The sequence below is a fragment of the Chroicocephalus ridibundus genome, chromosome 7, assembly GCF_963924245.1.
Source record: "Chroicocephalus ridibundus chromosome 7, bChrRid1.1, whole genome shotgun sequence".
Lineage (NCBI taxonomy): Eukaryota > Metazoa > Chordata > Aves > Charadriiformes > Laridae > Chroicocephalus > Chroicocephalus ridibundus.
In genome coordinates, this window is record NC_086290.1 from 6,174,527 (window position 1) to 6,195,150 (window position 20,624).

General features: G+C 36.3%; 1 protein-coding gene across 1 annotated transcript in view; it reads left to right on the forward strand.

Moving 5' to 3' along the window:
• The window catches only part of LRP1B (LDL receptor related protein 1B), a 744,151-nt gene that overhangs the window by 638,554 nt on the left and 84,973 nt on the right, over positions 1-20,624 (forward strand). Inside the window, exons 61-66 of the mRNA XM_063341107.1 lie at positions 9,954-10,142; positions 10,945-11,093; positions 14,204-14,297; positions 15,919-16,035; positions 16,192-16,311; positions 19,150-19,269. Coding sequence (XP_063197177.1) covers positions 9,954-10,142; positions 10,945-11,093; positions 14,204-14,297; positions 15,919-16,035; positions 16,192-16,311; positions 19,150-19,269 — 789 coding nt within the window. The remainder of the gene's footprint in view (positions 1-9,953; positions 10,143-10,944; positions 11,094-14,203; positions 14,298-15,918; positions 16,036-16,191; positions 16,312-19,149; positions 19,270-20,624) is intronic.

A 20,624-nucleotide genomic window follows, 5' to 3' on the forward strand; every position in this document is an offset into this window, starting at 1 on the left:
TCTGGCTAAGCACTAAGCTGGTTTACTTCTGTGAGCTTTTAAAAAAAGAAACCCACATTTAAGAATTTGTGAGACTTAACAGCTGCTTTTGGTTCCCACTGCCCAGAGGAGCTGCAAGCTTCGCAGATCCCTAGGTATCTGATTGCCTCATGCAGGTTTTCCTATCCTTCAGAGCTCTTAAAACCCAGGGGTGCCTACCATTTTCCCAGTTCGCTCTTTGAAGATGAAAATTTCAGTATATAATATAAAAGTAGAATCTGATAGTCCGGTTTAGGAAGTACAGAAGCTCCTCTGAGCTGAGGTTAGGCCTTGACTGCATCGAGTTCTTTGATGTTTTATACTGTAAAAACAAAAATTGAGCGCTTCGTTGCTTCATCTTAACAGCGGCATGAAAATTAAGCAATGAAAAAGTGTTGAACCTTAAATGAATTAAGTGTTCATAAATTAATACCTTAGCTACATATAGTTGTCAGAGAGAAACTTTCCTATAGTATCTCATTTTGAAAAAACCTTTTCCTCATAATTGGCTTCTGTCCAAGTGTTTACGAACCTCAAAATTGGTGTACATATATGCAGGTGTTAAAATACCAAGTATAAGGTCTTTGGAGATTATAAGCTTTTTTTTTTTCCATTTTTATCACGTAATTTCAAAAACTGCTAATTGTATGGGCTTTTTAGGTAGAGAGTATTTGTATCTAATTCTGATCTTTGACACCACAGTTTTATAAAACAGTAAATCCAGTTATTTATGAAATTGTCCTCATGTGAAATAAACAGTAGTTCTGATATTGCAACTCCTCAAAATCCCAACTTTTGAGGAGTCTGTAGATTTAGTCATTATAGCCACATCTGAGAGCACAGACTGACAGTTGCTTCCCCTCCAGTACTACATTCCAGATTCAGTTTTCATAATTGTTCAGATAAAATTCTCCAATTCATATGTCTTCCTAAATCTGGGGTTTTTTTTATTTTATTGTATTTTATCTCTTTTAAAGGATAATATTCAGGAAAAATACACATATTCCCCTATGTTAAAGGCAATTCACACAATTACTCTGAGGTTCCACAGTCTCCAGTTTATGGAGCTCAGTTTATGAAGTTTGCCAACAGGTTGGTTTCTGTATCTTCCACTGTTCTTGCGATAATATGCCCAGATTTATTTTCAGAAGCTTATAATCTAATTTTTCTATGCGCTCATTAAAAGCTTAGCAGACGTTCACGGTATATTTCTGTATGAGCTGGACATGCGCCATCACAAATTTTAGAGGACGGGCATTACTTTCCATTACTTACAGTTGCTCCTGTCAGAAAGCAACCAGAACAGAGAACATAAAATACAGTTTTTCTTGTGTCACAAGGTCTCCCCCTCCTCAAATCAATGCAGTCAAAACCAGGAGGTTTTTGATGAAGAAGGTTGCAGAGTGTTGAATGGCTCCTGCGGTTGCGGTAGAAGATAAATGAGATAAAGCAAAAGGGGCCGAGCAGTTTATGTTCTCAGCGCTGGGGGGTGGCAGGAGTATGGAAAGCAAAGATGAAGGAAGCAGCAGCTTGGGGGGCACAGCGGGCATCAGTATTGAAACCAGCAGCAAGACAAGAGTCTAAGGCATAGGGGCTGGTAGGCACGAAAGCGGTCTCTGGAAATCTGAAAAATAATTAAAGAGTCTTTGAAACTCATTAGCACGCTCTGAGTCGTTGTACTCGAGTAGTGACTTGTATATATGTGAGAACGATGTGATCACTGCTGTGACAGCATGCCGCTCTGTACTGCTACAGGGTAACTGGCGTATAACAACTGCTCACACTTAAATTAAAAAGGTAATAAAACATTTTAAAGTGGGATGATAAAATATTGCAGTCCCTAGATTTGATCAACTGATGTTATAGGCAGATTTTTGAAAATTTATTAGTCTCTTCTCATGGTATTGTTATAAGTCATATGTAATAGTCAGCTTCAATACTACAGATACATTTGTGCCTTAAGAAGTTTAGATTCAAGTCTAAATTTCCTGCCGCTTTTGTGACAGTAATTTTGGGATGCATAACAATTTTTGTGTGAGTTTATTATACTGAGATATTCTCAGTTTTCGCTATTTCAATTATGTTTTTTGACTGGCAAAATATCTTACCGCTTAATGGTAGGACTTGTATCTTCCATACTTACCCAGTATGGATGTGTGATGTATATTTTACCTTTGCAGAAAGAAATAGGTATGCATGCACATGTTGTTATTAAAAATATAAGTAATATCATCCTAAAGGTGTATTCATATTTATTTTTTTTTTCTGTGAAACTTGGCTTCAGTTACTAGAATTAATGTATATACTATATGAATTTTTTTTTTCCTGTTCATTGAGTTTGACAGGTTTGGTTTTTTTAAACAAAGTGTCAATTTAGTAAAAGTAATATTGATTTTGAAATGTCTCATCTTTTAAAAAAATTAGTGTTTTAATATAATCGAAATTACGTATTTTTTCACAGGCTTAATAGACATAATTTTATTGTCATTATTCATTATTAATTTCGTTGTGTAAGCACTTCAGAACCTTTATCAAAAGGAACAAGTACCAGGAGTAAGTACTATAAAGAAATAAAAAAAATATTGACTGTGTCTCAAAGAGGCCAGAAGTTGAAAGTAAAATGAGACGGAAATGGATATAAGGCAGTTCAAATGGAAAAGAGGACAGGATGGGGCAGTGGTTTCAGCACGGGAGAGGATCAGCAATTTCCAAGTTTTTTTTTATTTTGTAGGTGTAATGGTTATTTTCTTATTAAGTGTTGTTCTTCCTTGATGCGGTTTCTTTTTGGAAGATTCTTAATTCTTCCTAAGATTTTTATCACTGGTTCCATTTGGGTCAAGATGTCAGTAGGCTTTTTGTTTTAATTTTATTGCAGTTCCGGAAATCAAGAGTTTCAGAGTGGAATGCAAACTAATGCAGCCTTGTTTTTAAGCTTTGATCACCAATGTAAATCTTCTGTCTTTGGGTGCCATAATTCTTCAACAGAAACTGCTCTAATGCCACAGTGAGAGGAGGTGGTCATTTAAAACGTTGCATAACAACAACTAATTAACCTTTAGCGGTTACTTATCAGCACTGGAGCTCCAGTTGGGTGAGTGCATTTTTGGGAAGAGCATGGCAGGAATCTTTCACCCCTTCTCTTCTTGTACACTTGGCAAGGTTGCAATCCCTTCTGCTTGGGAAGGGACAGATCTTTTTCTAGCTTAGAACTGATCAACCGGCTTCGGCTTGGCCAGGAAGCGAATGCTAAAGAAATGTAGCCTTGTTGGGTATGGTAGAGTCCAGATATTCTTGTAGTGTCCATTGATTAGAAGTCAGCATTTGTTCTTTTTAAGGACCCTTCTTCTTGGGGAAGGGATTTGAAAAGCTGACGTTGAGACCTCTTTTTAGTGTTGACTTTAGTTGCAGTACTTGCCTTTACTTTTGAAAATCTTTGTGTTACAGTACGAGGTGGGTGGGACTGGGCTTATTCTGTGTGGCTTCTTCAATAAACGTATTTCATAGTTAGGAAATCCCAGTTGGCATGATTTTCACCCCTAAAATCAAATGAATATTTTTTATGCTTAAGTAGAGCTACTTAGAAAATATAAGGGAAGCAAAAGAAAAGTAGACATTTTTATCACAGATATGGTTTACAGCATATGAATTCTTGGATCAAAATTAGTACAAAATGCAGGGGAGAGAGAGAGACCTACATTTTAAGTCTGTGCTCACTTCTCCTATGTTCCTTTTTACGGAGTTATGTGGCTCTTCTTCCCTAAAGTTCATGCAGTACTTTATCTTTCTAATATGTTAGCTATTGTCATTTTTATTTGTCTTCAAGTATCTAATAATTTTTTATTTTCCACTGCTTCTGACCTGTTGAGAGCCTCCCCTTAAAACAGGGGGAACTTTTACTGCCCACCTTTATTTCTTCCTCCTGTTTTCTGCAGCTTTGTGGTAGGTCTGTGCATTCCTTCTCTTCTCTGCCTTGTCTTTTTTATCCCATTTCTCATCTTCTTGTTGCTTGGTCAAGCACTGTTTGGGATTAGCGTTCAGTGTAAGAGAATCCATGATCTATGTATAAAATTGAAACCGCAGTAGAGAGGTAGAGGCGGCAGTAGAAAGCCTGACAGAAAAGGGAGGGATTGCAAGCAACTCGCACATCTGTGGTTGGAGGAGGCTGTGGGAGGAAAAGGAGTCACAAAACCAAATTCTGGGTGCAGTTGTTCCTCAGAAATTACTTAAGGTGGTGATTTTGCGTTCCATGGTTTTTTTGTTGAGTAAGTTGTTGAATATGCTCCCCATAATGCATTTTATTGCACAAATAAGAGCAAGGTCTTGAAAATCAATGTAAGTATCAGTTTGAATTCATAAGATTCTGTTGTTGGCGCAACGTAAAGCTTTTTTTTATTCATATATGATACACAGGGTATGTTGCAGCGTATGAAAGCAGGCGTATATGTTCTGAGATGTACTGGGTCGTAAGCTGTAAGAAACCTGAGTCGCTGAAATAACTGTTTGGGACTGAGTGGAAGCAGTCAGCTGAGGAATGCTGTTCAGGCAAGGAGTTATGGAAGGGGCTGAAGGCACTTCTTGCCCCTGCCTTACGCCATAGCAGCTGGCCAGTGTGCCCCTCCATGCCGATGGAGTCCTGTGGTGGTTGGGCGATTATCCCTTTTCTGATTGAACTGCACTTCACTTGTAGGCGTTGAGTTTTCTTCATCTGAGAGAAAAGTAATATGCATAGGTTACAAAGGATTATTTAAGGTTTTGATGCTCTTAACAACGAGGGTAAAAAAACAGGTGTAGGAAGTACTGGTCTAGTAAAATACTTACGGACTGCTAGAACTGTGTCCAGTGGACTAATGGTCTGCAGGTGGGGCGTTTTATTACTTATTCTTGCAAAGTGTTTTGAGATACGGATTGGCTTCGGTTTACTTCAGCCGAATTTTTTAAGCTTTCATAGAGGCCATAGGGTGACAGTGTCATGAGAAACCTTAAAAGAAAATAATAATCTGTTGAATGCATAGGTAACTCTGGAAAGTCATTAATAGCAAGTGAGTGCAATTCTCATGGCTGTGTTAAAATGTGACTATTTAAATTCTCCATGAATTTGCTGGTGGAGATGTGACCCTTCTGTTGGTGTAATATAATTTTTTTTTGCTTAACAGAATATATTACTTTCTTACTAATGGATTGTCAAGTAGACGTCTTGATTAAATGTTTTCAAATAGGTGATGCAGGGTAAGCAGAGCTACTTATCAGTTATGACTAACCTGGCCTTACTTCGAATTTGTAGGAAGTAGTCCATTTTCACAGAACTTACCAAAGAAAGGAGAGCAATTAGTCTTGCTTTCCTTGTTTAAAACTGTGATTAAAAATGTATGCTGTGAGGTTAGCAATTAGTATTGCAACATATAACTAATGTATGTCATTTATAATGGTAGATCAGTAACGTGGCTAAGGTGTTCTCTTGAAGTTAAAGACTGAAGAAAGAAAGTGGGTATTTCTCCTAGTACATACATTTATGATAAATTAATAGCTGTCACTGCCTGAAATTTTGGAAAGCTGATGTCCTCAAAGGCAAAGAATAAAGAGCATGAGAGATGATTTTGCTGTTCCATCAGAAAATAAGACGTAGAAATTCCCTCATAGTTTTGTGTTCATTTTTTCTGGTCATTCATAGTTGATGTGATCTGTAGATTGTACAACATATTGCATCAACAGTTATGATGTTCCATTCTTTGCAATACACTAGAAGTTAAAGAAAAATAATATTCAGCTGTGATAGAACTATTGCTCTAACAGTGAAGTTAATCTTAAAGTTAATGGCAGTTAAGCTGCCATTGAATGCCTGGTTTTGGAAAACACTCTCAGTCTTTACAGGTGTACCAACTGGAAGAAAATACATTTTTTTTTATAGCCAGCTTAGAAAAAAATTGATAAGCTTTTTATATTTATGTAATTATTATTAATTCTTATTTTATAAGACTTTTTATATTTTTATGGTCAGCTTAGAATTTTTATAAGAAATACTTGCATCCATTGATACCATACTTATTTTCTGTGTGGTTTGGTTTACGTATATTTTTATTTACATTTATTTATTATTTGTACTATTTCGTTTAACACAGGCCGTTCATTGCTTCCTTGATTGAATTTTTTTTTTTTTTTTTTTTTTTTTAGAAATATCTCTAAGTTCCATAGTCATAACTATAAACAGTGCAAGCTTCTGAAAGACTCTGGATCAAGTTTGTGTTGAACATTACTTAATGTAAAGTTGACTTTAACATAGAAGCCCATTAAAATTACAAAGTTGCTCATAAATCAGAAATAGTGGCAGGATAACCTACAGTCCTAATCTGTGAGCGTTTAAACCGTTGACAGTTTCAACTTTTAACCAATGTGTGGTAGTAATGGAAAATTCAGTTTTTAGAAACAGGTACACTCGGTCATACTTCTTTTAAAGAAAATAAAAAAGAGAATATAATATTTGTTGCGTTGTGTTTGGTAAAGTAGTTTTGTTTTTAAGATAATTGGATGATTTGAGCTTCTAAACCTGGTGCTTACAAAATTTGCTTAAAATAAATCAAAGAAAAATGCAGTTGAGTCAACGGAAAGTTTTCTGAAATGCAGTTCTCTACCGGTTGTATTTAAGATTTTATGCCACATGCTTAACTTAGCTTCCCCATTAATAAGGTGTGATGAGACAACTCAAACAGTATGTGTTACTCTCCTGAATCTTCTTTAGTTCATGAATATAAAGTTTCATCTGGGTTCTGATGCATGCGTAATACACAGAAACAAAAGTAAGCATTTACTCATTCATCTATACTCAGGAGATGGTATTTACTTGCAATTACTGCATGGCAAAAAAACGACGACTGCTTGGCATATTTTTCCTTGGTGGGGAATAATAAAGATGACCAAATCAAATTAATTTTCCTATATAAATCCTTTTCATGTGCATTAAGGTTTTTACACACCCATTTATTCTCATTTTAATCTTAACTGTGATCAGAATAAGAGAAAATAGACAAAGAAAAAAGCACGTTTATTTTATTTAGAAAGACTGGAATGGTATCTTTGACATCTTTAATTTGATGTCAAAAGTAGCAGCAAGGGTCATAATTTATACGAACAGATATTTTTCTAGAAGTCAAGCAAAAGTGAAATAAATAGCTGTATGGATAGCTTCAGGGGTTTGCTCAGAGTAGCAGTTCTCCTTCTGCTGTTCCTTCCCGCTTCTTCTGTCAGCCCGCTTTGTATTTCTCATTAGAAACTGCCCTTTAAGATCTGTGGGGAATTTCCTGCAGTTTTGCAGATTTACCAAAAATTCCTGCTTGTCTTTTAATTTTTGTGCCGTGGCACAACCATATGACTTAGAGGTTACAAAAAAACTTTCAATAGCAACCGCTTATTATCTACCTAAAGTAAAAAAAGTGCTGAGTTTAATGTAACTAAGTCTTCATATATAAAGATGGCACAGTGGATTGTGCCCAGATGTACTCAAAATCCCATGGTAAATATAATAGCACAATAAAGCAGTTAAATGACTTAAATTCTAGGAAGTAACTGACTGGGGAGAGTGGCAACAGAGGAGGTAAGAATGAATCCAGTTTTTGCGGGATCTGATGGAATATTGGACAGTGATTCAAACCCAAAAGGTGTTTCCTTTGCAGAGCGTGCACGTACGCAGATTTTGATGAGCTGGTAATTCTGAAATAATTCAGAGTTATAATTTCCTTTTTCTGAATGACTTGAATGTGTAAATCCTATGCTTCCTTAATTAATTGCAGTAGTAAGCATATGATATGATAATTAGTATTCCCAATTAGTAATTATGCTAAGACATTTTAAAGATCAGTCACTTTTTGAAATTAACATTCAGGATACATGCCTTTTCTGGAACAGTGTTAAGTTGAATTCATCATTATCAAAGATGTATGCAGACCTTAAGGAATCTCTCAAGAAGGTCCAAGGAAAATCTCTCATGTTGAACAAAAGAATATTAAAAGAATACAGGTAATGACTGGCATTTGACTGCTTGGGCTCAGTTGTGACTCGGTGCAGGGTTTGTTTCACTGTTTGCGGTACCAGAGTTGCCCCATACTACGTTTAGAGTGAAGCTGGGTACTACTTGCCCCCCTAAGGGAATTATTAAGTTCACTCCAGAGCAGAGCGGGGATAAAATTAACATGCAAGAAGTTGATCGAATTAGGTGGTAGCACATACAGGTCTTCCAGTGGACACACAAACCCTGCTCTAGCCTTTGTTTTTTTTTCCTGAATCTAGGAGGTTTTTCTTCCAATTTATTCTGATAAATCCCGCGGTGAGAAAATACGGAAAAAGAGGAAAGAGGAAAAAGAATCAATATAATGGAAATACCTGTACTTATAGTTTCTGTATTCTTGTTTTGTTGTACTTGATTTGTTACTTTGGTGGCAAAACAGAAAGTAATGGTACTTCAAGAATTGTTCCCTTCCTTGCTGAGGAACAGGATAGCAACAATCACCATGGGGAGTAATTCACTTCCAGCTGGTACACCCCCTTTTCACAATGTGATTCTACAAATAAGGGAAATTATACAAGCTTTTCTTGGGGGTAGTATGCTAGGTAAGGAACGATGCCAAAGTTGACTATGTAATAAGTACGAAAATTAAGATTTCATTGCACTTTAACTAATTTCTTTGAAAATTTACGAAGCTCTTTAAAAGAATATCATACTGTTACTTCAGTACAATGGCTATGGAATATGTAAACATACAAGAAGGGAAAACAATTTCAGGTCTAAGAAGAAGGGTTTCCTTGACCAGAAGGCAACATGCCCTGCACTGGAGTTGACTATCAGCAAGGCTATTGAATACGAAATTGAATTTGCTAAGTTGTCATTCCATGTACATTCCAAGTCATCGGTTGCCAGTGAACTATGGAATGTTCCCACTAGAATTTGAAATTTGCCAATTCTATTTAAGCACATTCCAGGTAAAAAGATGAAGCTATTTTCATCTGAGAAAACAAGGTAAAGGTGTTAAGGGTGTGCTGGTTAAAAATGGCAGACTCAGCTGCTCTGATCTGCCTTTTCAGTTCTATCACTAATTAGAGTGATTCAGTGACAAAACATTTTAATTTACAAATTGACCATTGTGGTCAGATTTTATCCTGTGACATTTATGGTTACAGATAGGTATGTTAAAAGGGGAAAAAAAAAAAGTGGCATTCAGTTTATGTTTACCAAGAATAAATAGTTTGAGGGTACGGTAGGATAAAGAGCACTCCAAAGCTTTTTATCCCTTCTGTCCTTCCTTTTAAAAATTACGTTGGCTCATAGTTTTTTGATATTTTAACTATGGGGTATTATCATCACTCTGTGGGGTTTTTTTAATTGCGTGGTTGGTTATGCTGAGAGTAAGCAATAAGCCCTTTCACTGCTATGTTTATTTTAAGGTAAAACTTTTTTTTCCCCCTGTCTCTCTTGTCAGTGTATTTTGCCGCTATAAAATACTATGAATTGTCTTCAAGGGTGATAAACACAGCACATCTGGAGATGTGTACCTTACATTATGGTTGTTTTCTAATAATTCTTATTCCCCTAAACCAGCAAATGAATATTGGCCTTTTGTAAAGAGTAGGTTAAGTTATATCTGTGTTACGTACAACTTTAAAGCTTAACATGTCATTGGTTTAGAATCTGGAGGTGATTTTTTTTTTAACTGAAATTCTTTCGTTTCCTTAACACTGATTGGGCCAACTAATTCTAAGCAAGCAGAGCTCGTCCCCCATCCATCTTTATCGTAACTGGTAATAAAGAACCCTCTAGGCTTGACATATTGTCATGACAATTATTCTCAAGACATTATAGAGCAGTTGTATCTGTCAACCCATGCAGTATGGAATATTTTAACTGGCAGTCTTCCAAGAGCGAACATTAATCTTAGCATCTCTTCTTACAGTCCCTAATCAAGATATTCCAGGGGTGATTGCACTAACGTTGTTTGAAGACTACATCTACTGGACAGATGGGAAAACCAAATCACTCAGCCGTGCCCACAAAACCTCTGGATCAGACAGACTATCACTGATTAACTCATGGCATACCATAACAGACATCCAGGTGTATCATTCTTACCGGCAACCTGATGGTAATTATTCAGTCTATGCTTTCTGTACAGCACGTCGATGTCTTTCACTGAGTAGCCAGGTGCTGAGTTAATGGAAGCTCGTTTATCTGCAGTAATTTATTTTTATTTCTGTTTTGTTTCAAATTGTGGAAGTTTTCAAATTAGCATTTTTAAACATAAATCTGTGATTAATGTTGTAAGCATATCTGTAATTAAATAAATGTGATATGTCTTGTAGAGCGTCAAGATAACGTTTCGTCTGCTTAAAAATGAAGCCAGATACGGACTGAAAGTACAGAACTGTTAAGTTGCATTACAGTACAAGTTACCGGTTATCAAGATGGGAACAGTGTGTTATGAAAACATTTAACTTTGTGATACGAAAAGTAATAAAGTGTTAATAATACAGAAAAACACTTTTGTTTAGAAAGTTTTTGGACTGAGGGAATGTCAGAGAACGTAAGCGTTATGGTTGTGTCTGATCTCCTGATGTCCCTGCATTGGAATTATTAACGGGACACCATTTGGCACTTGACCTAGATAAGCTAATTTTTTGTCTCATTATAAAAAAAAACTCTAATGCTTTTTTCTCCCTCTCTTTCTTTCAGTATTGAATCTACATCCATAGTGATAATTAATTTTTGCATAGAACAGAGACTAGCTTAAAGGCAAAAGGAAAAAGTTGCCTCTTATAGGTTTTTGATTTGAGACATTCCATTGTAAAAATAGTATGTGTAATACATTCTTCTTCCTCTATAAAGCAGATATCCTGAAGTATACTGAAATAATAGGCTCTGATATTCTTTTCCTGTTCTATCCGCAGTGTCTAAACATCTGTGTACACTAAACAATGGCGGTTGCAGTCATTTATGCCTTCTAGCCCCTGGCAAGATGTATACTTGTGCCTGTCCCACTAACTTTTACCTCGCTGCGGATAACAAGACGTGCTTATCAAACTGCACTGCCAGTCAGGTGAGTGCGTACCTATGGAGGGGAGGACGTGCGGGGATTGTATTTTACTGGATTTCCGCTTTAAGTAGTGAATGTGGGTGCCTGTGAGACGTGGAAGCATCAGTCAAAGGAGCTGAAGACTAGGTAAGTCATGGTGCATTTAAAGCGTTTCATCTTCAAGGCTATTAGTTGAAAATAGACTTGCAAATGCCTTTTTTCCAGAGAATGCAGAGCTTTTTCCCTTTCAAATGTGGATGTTTCTGCCAGCCACTAGAACAAATACAGCTACTAAACCCATAAAAATTGCTTTGAAAAAACATTTGTATAAAATATGAAACATAAAAATACGAAGTGTATATAACAATGATTTGGGAGTATTCACGCATGAACGAACTTTACATTAATACAGGAAAACAAGCTCTGTCCAGTTAGCTAGGTAGGTAAACAATACAGTTACATTAAAAAACAATCCAGTAGCTGAAATGAAAACGGTAGAATATGCAATTAATTAACATAAATTAATTAAATTAATTAAACATCAATTAAAACATTGAATTCTTTATAGGAGGTGAATACCCTAGTACTTGAAAATAAATACTTGGTGATTTTTTTTTTTTTTTTTTAAATATAAGGTAGATTTATAAGAAATCAGTATCTTCTACTTGGAGAACCACATTGATAAGAGTCTTTGGACTGTTCTACCCAGACAATTAATTGGTTGATTGTAATAGTACATATGGCCTTTAAAATCTTTCTAATAGTCCGTCTTTTCTAGTATCCACTATTATTATATCTTTGCTAATGACCTCTTACAGTGTTCTACATCATGATGCATTTTGTCTGTATTCATTAAGGAAATTATTTCACTCTTAATTTTTAAAGAACAGTGGTCATCTTAATAAATGATGTAAAGTTTCGTTCAAGTAATATTGTTATTTAAGAAACCTTTCCACTGTCTTCCTCTGTTTCCTTTAAGGTAGTGTTTGGTGTGATTTTATTATGTTCATCATATCTTTTCTGTTTAGATTGTCTGCTTGTTACTTCCCATTAAGTGATGAACAAAAAGAAAGTGTAAACCACTTGTAAAATGAGCTATTTCTTACCTATTTTCCCCCCATATCTGGCTTCTCAAAATTGTTTGGTTAAAAAAACCACCATTTTTTTCTTTTTTCATTTTTAAAGTTTTCTTTAAATGGCACTGGAGGCTTATTTTACCATGAATTTATATGCTAACAGTTGATTGAATGGCTCCGTTCCTTCCTAAATAGTTCATTGGTAGTCTGAATTGAAGGATAGCATCACATCTTGGATCTTCCAGGAGCAATATTTTATCGCTTGTGGCTTCCATGGGTGGGAGAACAGGGTTAAATAGAAGAAGCTGCTTCAGGCAGATACAAGTTGACATTGGTTATTAGTCATTTTCTTCCAATTTTGAAATCTGTTTACTGTTTGATAAATCATCAATCTCATGGCATCAGATGCTGAGATCAGTGGCAAAAATATACTTTGCTACTTAAGATGTTCAGATGGTGCTGTAAAATCACAGCTGTTCCTACGATGTAATCGCTCTTGACGTCACACCCACTGTTAGCTATTTCTGATGAAAAGGAGTCGGATGGCCAATACGCTCTTCTTGCACATCTGCAGACATTCAGCTGTCTCTTGGACTTTTGTCTGCCTTTTGATGGCTAAACTAACGTGAGAAATTGTTTAGTACAAAACGCATCAGACTCTAGAGCACCAAAACTCAGGCCATTCCGGACACACCAATATGACTCTGACCCCTGATTTTGCAAAGTGGCTGGCCCCCCAGTTTAGGAGGGAACGCAAGCACTGTCATGCAGAGCATAGCAGCACCTACGAGTTACTACCTGTTTCCTGGAATTAAATTCATAATGTCATTTTAACAGCCTGAAGTCCTTTGTGCTGAGCAGAGCAAGGCTGGCACCTTAAAACAGTTGAGCAGCAGGATGGCTGGGCTAGCAAGCAGAAAATACTCAGAATGAGAATTCTCTGAGTTTCTGTTTGTCTTCTGTATTTGGAGGCCTTTTGCTGAGCTGCTCTGAGATGCGTACCTTTGTGCAACAGGTCAATAGTTTAGAATAGTTGCCTTTCAGACCCAGCCTGTTACACAGCACTTCCCTCAACGTGCTGCAAGAATGATGTAGCTCCAACTATAGGTCCTACTACATAAATGGCCATGAAACCCTACATTTTCTTGGCAGAAACCATAAAACTGAGCTAAGGCACCAAATTTAATATACCTTTTAAGTACAGATTTATTGAATAATCAATGATTTTTAAAATGTGAAGAAATGAAAAAATTATGTCTAGTCACAGAAAAGAAAACGTCTTGCGCTTCTAAACCTGTTTCCTTCCTTTCTGTGTCTGCATAGACGGCAGGTAGGAAACACGTTTCTTGAAAGTTGCTGATAATCTATCCAGATTCTTCTCCCTAGTATTAGCCACTCTGATTTTAGGTTTCGCCCTAGAAGATTGCATCAAGTCATTTCTACTCTTTATTTTATTTGCATTCCTCTTTCAGTCAGAAAAAACATACAGCGTTTCCTGAGCTCAGAGTCTCAGAGACGAGGTCTTGTAACGGATTTTTCTTTTTTGGATAAATATTTTATCCTTTGGAAGGGTTGGAAGGCCTAGCCTTCTGGCTTTCTCATTTAATTCAAACAATGCAAGCAATACTGTACACAAGTACAACGCTGCACGTTAAGGCCCTTTTCTGTAACTGTGGATGTCTTGGTTTATCTGGAAAAATTGTATGAAGTCTGATTCAACAGCCTGCAAAGACTATTTAAGAATTGGAGCGGTTTTGAATAAGATCTTAAAGGATCAAATCACAGAAATGCAATGCGTGGTTTATATCAGGGGCACTATAAGTCAGGGTGCCAATGTCCTTGAAACGACAATGATTTGTATTGGCGGAAGTCTCAGTGCAAAACGTCTCCAAAAAAAATATTTAAAAAATCAGTTTTACAAAATTAAGAGCCAGAGTTGATTAATGGAAGAATGACTTAAGCAGTGAATATGATTTTTCATAAACTGTACTATTTCTGTTTAAAAATAGATAAATATGCATATCAAAGCTTTTCTTCCTTCTTTCCTTCCCTTTACAGTTCCGTTGCAAAACTGACAAATGTATTCCGTTTTGGTGGAAATGTGACACTGTCGATGACTGCGGAGATGGCTCTGACGAGCCTGAGGAATGCCGTAAGTGCATTCTGAATTTGGAACGCAGTTTTGTCAGTAGGGTCCATATCAAATATAATGCTTTATAGATGTTAGGCGGAGGAATTTTTTGAACGCTTTTGTTTGCCATGCTGTTTTCTTTTCCTTGGTCTCTGTCAGATTTACAAAGAGCGCAGGCTCTTGTTTGTCACCCTGTAAAAGATTTTTATTAACTCTCATCTACTAAGCATCTTTTAAGGTCTTCAGAAAATTATAAGATGTTTTTCATGTTTTAAGCCTTTACTTGATCCCAGTTATGTTTTTGCTAAAGATTTTGATTTTAAAGCTATGTTCTGAGGTGGCTGATTTTTATATATAAATCCAAAAACCTGATAGATTTCTTTGGTTTATTTTTGTATATAATAGAAATGTGGAATTCTAAACTCATTTGCTTATGTTTCCTTGCAATTATACAAGTTTCACCACACATTATTATTTAGCACAATTTCCTGAATAACAACAGTGTTCTCCATGTGATTTCTACTAAGATTCTGTGTATTTTTCACGGTATGTTTTGTATAAATATTTCCACTTTATAGTCAAAGGAAACTTTGGAGAGCTAAATCTCACCCCTCCAGTGTGAAGAATTTTATGCAGTTAATATTTTTTCTGCATCCTGTGTAACTTTGACACTCTATCCTGAAGGTGGTGCAGACACAGCGTATTTCGCGATAGCCTCCCGTAGTCCAAATAGTAGGTTACTGGAGCATTCCCCCGTTGACTTGTAGTCAACTGGAAGTCGATTATGATGATGTTTTCAGCATCCCAAAGGATGGTTGCTGTGATGGTAGCTGACTGCAAGTTTACTTACTCGTTAGAAAAGTACCTTTATAGTGTACTGGATGCGTAAACAGTAATATCTGTTGATGATGCTATTTTTCAGTCCCAGTCAGTGACTAGTACTGTCTGATCTACATAAATCAAAAGATTTTTGCCTTCTTCCCTCAAGTTTATATACACAAAATGGTCTGCTATGTGTTCTACAGACTTCCAGTTAAGTAATGGTTTATTCGATATTTTTGTATTGAAATGTCTCCCCAGCATTTTTACAATTTTATAATTAGTTCCCTTTTTCTGCTGCAGAGGCCTTTGAAGAAAGCTTTAACATATGTAATCATTCTACATAAGATTACATTTTAAGCTACACTATGTTTATATAAAATATTACTGTAGAGGTACATAATTGCTCGTTCGCTCAAATGGCGGTGGCTGTGAGAAGGAACAATGTTAGAGCTTTCGTGGGAAATAGAATTAGAGGGGGACAGATTATAGTTTCTTAATATGCAGACCTGAACTCGAGTGTTTATATCCTAATTGCAAGTCTCTGTTGAGCTACTGGTAAGCGTCCATCTGTAGCGGGTCGCACACTGTATCATTAGTAAGGTAGAACTATAGTTATGCAAATTTAAAATCTCAGAATTTGAAATTAATTTTTCAATAGTACATGTACATTTTACTTCCTAAAATCTACTCAGATTGAGACCAAATAGGCAAATACAAAGGTTTATAAGTTCTTTTGATTAGTCAATAGAAGAAGAACAATGCTCTTGATACTTTAACTACTCCTCTGGTAGTATTGATAATCAGTTTTTGTTTTTCTCAGCTGAATTCAGATGTCAGCCAGGACGCTTTCAGTGTGGAACTGGACTTTGTGCTCTTCCAGCCTTTATCTGTGATGGAGAGAACGACTGTGGGGACAATTCTGATGAATTGAACTGTGGTAGGTGATTATATATATTGTAGACTTCAGAAACATGTTAAACTGATTTAAATGCCATGCTTTAAATCTTATCAGGAAACTCATTTATATTTTTAAATATCTCAATCTTTAACTTCTCGTCTTTTTAACTTGGTATTTTTTGTTCTTTTAACTTAGACACACATGTGTGTCTGTCAGGGCAGTTCAAGTGCACAAAGAATCAGAAGTGTATTCCAGTCAATCTGAGGTGCAATGGACAGGATGACTGTGGTGATGAGGAAGATGAAAGAGACTGTCGTAAGTTATATTTAGAGAATTTTGCTCTGAGAACTGTAGCTGGTTTTAAACAAGAAACTGAAGTGAAATATTTAAAATACTGTAAGTGTCCTCTATATAAATTAACGTGCAAAAGAGTTCATTAATGGGATTGTTTGATGTACAATGCTTCATATACAAAAGATCAAACTAAAACGTTGTTTATTAACGCTGTTGTTTTTAAAGTCATCTCAAGGAAGAGAGGTGTGTAAACAATTATTTTGAAGCATTCAGTCGGGTTTCTGGTTTAGGCTGAAACATCCATTTTACTCTTAAGCACCTCACAAATGACTCATCTTCCTGAGGCTTTCATCTGCCATGCCTTGCAGCAACACATTTCAATGGAAAAAGATATTTTTCTGTGTCTTCTATTGGAAAAGATGTAGATCCGTAGCTCCTTCCACATCCTTTTTCTTTGATGGTGTTCTTTGCCTTTTCTGTTCTGTTTCCTCTGGGGACTTCTTCATTAATTTTCCTGTGCAACTTTAGTTCCATTTACTCAGCTTTTAATACATCTTTCTTTTAATAAATTCATTTTTACTCCATATTTCTTAGGTATAAGTAGAGAAAATATTTTCAGATTTAGAATGGAAATGTGTTGAGTGGCTTGTGTCTTTGATCATTCTATAATGAAATGATGGTGCTCCCTTACAATCTCAGTCCTTCTCTTAGTCCATTATTCAGATCTACTGCTGATCTAAGGTGCTTTTTCCTATTTTCTGAATTAGCTTTCTCAAAGTTTGCATGTGATGCATTTCTGGAAAGAACGTGGCCTTCTCCAAGGGAAGGGTTGCTAAGGATACAAAGGCTTTGCTGATGGTCGTGTTTAATGGCCATCTTCCAAACAGCTCAGCAGAGCTGTAGCCTCTGACAGACAGTGTGATATGTTGGTTTGCATGTTACATTTCTGTAAAAACTGATTAAGTGGTGTCAGGTAAACTCCTCTGGAAGACAGAGGAAATTGTTTGGTTTTTTTCCTTATAAAGAACTGCACATGGTAGATGGAAGGTTCCCAAAACCTTGAGGTGTAGCTGAGAGAAATGAAATGAAATCAGAGCATCGGAGTCTGCAGCGCAGCAGTGCTCAGGGACCGTGGGAGGAATAGGGTCGGGATCAGCGGTGATGGAGTCGAAACTTCCTAGGGATTAGTGAGGAGACAGTCGGCTGTGACATAAAGCAAGCTTTTGGATTGTCTGAAATTCAGCCATCAACCCACCTGCAAAGACACAGTGGGGAGTGGGGGAGGTTAATTATATACATTTTTTATGTCTGTTCTGTTTTGCCTAGACTTTATTAGCTTCTAAGAAAGTTAAGTGTTCTAGCTTATATTTTAATAAAACCTTGCTTGTCGCTTCTGAAAACTCTTCAGTTGCCTTTGGGGAGATTACAAAAAGGGTGGGTTTTACGTAGGCGTACCACGAAGCTCGTATGACTTGGGCTCCTGTCACAAGGCAGAAAACAGATGAGATTATCTATTTCATTCTAATTTCACTGGACAGGGATTCGTAAGATACAGACCTTTTTCAGCTCTACCACTGTTACATTTTATATTTCAAGTGACCTTGAAAAAGTCACATTTTGTACTTAAGGCTTTCCATATGTAAAATGGAGGTAATTATGCTGGTCTTCCTTGTAAAGCACTTTGAAATCCCCTGGTGAGGTGTCCTAGCTGAGAATCACTGTTATTTTTTATAAGTAGAGTTAGCAGCATAGCCAAGTCTAAATGCTTTTTCATTCCAGCACTGTAAATTTATGTATGGAAATATGACAATAAAAGAAATAATACACTAACTTTTAACAAACCTAACATTTTTCATCTTGCCAAACCCAAGAAACAAGAATGATCATATCAAGGAGCAAATTGCTTTTCAACAGGAAAAACATTATGGAGTTCACGAGGTAAAAGTGAGACAAACATTCATGTGGGAAACCATAATAAAAAAAATAGGTCCGAATGTTTTCCACCTACGTTCAATTCAGTGTAGAACAATGTGGAGGTTCTTGTACTTATGCTTATCTCTGAAGAAATCCTTATGTGTCTGACCACAAATAGCTTGCTCGCAGTCTAGTCCAGATGTATGTCCTTTATTCATCTTGCCTATTTACTCTCAGTTATAACAGTTTAAGAAATAGTAAGATCTGGCATATATGTTTGCGAGGGAGTCGATGAGAATCACGTGAGTGCACTGAGGATCTTTTTTGTTGTCAAATGGCTGTTCTGAGGTTAAACCAGTTAAGCTTGAACTTAAAGCATCCTGAAAGAACAGGCTGAAGGTTAGCTGCATCTTTCTTTTGCTGTAGGATTCATTCAAAAAATTGTTCCGCTAAACTGATAAAACTAAATAATTTTCAAACTTTTCTCAGCACTTACCCATGGCCTCTTTTCACAGAGAGCCCAGAATTTCACCAAAATTGTACATACTTTTAATTGCCTTTTCAATCAAAGCATTGAGAGCTGCCTCAGTCCTTCAAACTAACTGACTTTCAGAATTGATAAGTGGTGTTTTAGGAAGTTAGAAAAAAAACCATCTCACTGCTTTTTACTTGAAGCGGTTTGATTATATCAATGTTAAGCCTATTTGTTGTTATAGACGGAATAGGCACTTTGCTTGTGAGATTTGTTTGACCTTACTGGTATACATAAAATAATATATAAAAAGAAGACAAAATTATAAACAATATAAACCTGAATGCTGTTTTCTTCCAGATGTTTCATAAGTTATGCTAGAGATATCCAGTTTCTGATTTTTTTCTTTAAAATGAATATTTTTAATATTAGCAGAAATTTCTAGTTTTAATTTGGAATCCTTTCATTTAAAGCTGAAAACAGCTGTTCTCCAGACCATTTCCAGTGCAAAACAACAAAACACTGCATTTCTAAACTGTGGGTATGTGATGAAGACCCAGATTGTGCTGATGGATCAGATGAAGCCAACTGCGGTGAGTACGGCAGTGGGGTTGAATATATTACTGTAGCTTGACATTTTGAAAAAAGTAGCAAAAGGAAATAATCATCCCACTTATAATATGTCCTCTTTCAATGTACAGTAATACCTTGCTGATATGATAGCTGTATCTGGCTCATACAGTTCGTGTTGAATGGTCATCTTCGTACGGGTAGTCTATAATCTTCATGTTATACTACTGCTCTATTGGTAGAAGCTGTAAATTAGTATCTCATTTTGAATATAGTGACGTTCTTGATTTTTCTCATGGTATCATCCCATTGCTGTCAATTTATTCTGCATACTTTGATGCTGCTGTAGTTAATAAATAGTGAAAAAAGTAATAATTTGCAAATTGTGTTAGTTAAGGCTGGCTGTGCAGAAGGGTCCAGAGCAGAATCCAACTTGATGTGACCAACTTTGCGTATCCCTCTGAGGTCCAGGGAGTTATGTGCCCTAACCCACCACTCCGCAAACTTTGCATCCCCACAGGACTCCTCCAAGAACCCCTGATACTTATGAGACTTCTGTACTTAAACCTCATAGTTTGAGGAGGCAGATACTCTATCAAGGATAGAATAAACCAAGCCCTAATTTCTGTTAGATTTTATACAGTATCCACAGTGTTCTTCCCCACTGAGGCAGATTTTTTAGAATCTAAGTAGTAGGTTTGAATCCAAGAATTTATTTCATTGCTTTTTTGAAGATTTATTGTCAGATCACAACTATAACTCTATAGCTTTTAGGATGTTTCTCATTGACAGAACAGATATATATATATCTGTTCTGTCATATATAATCAATTCATTGTTTATATTTCTGCAGAAACATTTAAAATGGTTTTATTAAGACAATACTCATAGAAAGTTGAAAATATATAAGCAGTTTTCACATTGGTCTATATGTGGTATTGTATACGCCTGCTATTCATCATCACTTGGAAAAGATCACACAATAGTAGTAGAAGCTGTTATCAGTCATTACTTGCATTGTTGGAAAGTATTGAGTCAGCTCTGAAAGAAAATCATAAATGCAGTATTCCACCCGGGAAATGACTTACAGATAATCAAAGTCAGAATAAGTGGATCGGTATTGTTGGAAAATCATGGATGTCAATTCAACCACTGCAATCACCAAGTGCAGAAATATGTCTAGGAAGTTGAACTCTTCCTCAACACTGACAATGCAAGACGATCCTTTGAATTGTCAAGAAGGGGAAACTAATTAATCATATCAAGTGGAGAGAAGTTACAGTCCAAAAAGCATTTGGGTTGAAGAAGCAGTGAATGCAAGGCTATAAAAGGAGACCTGTGTCAATAGAGTCTCTTGATATCCTGTTCTAAGCTATTC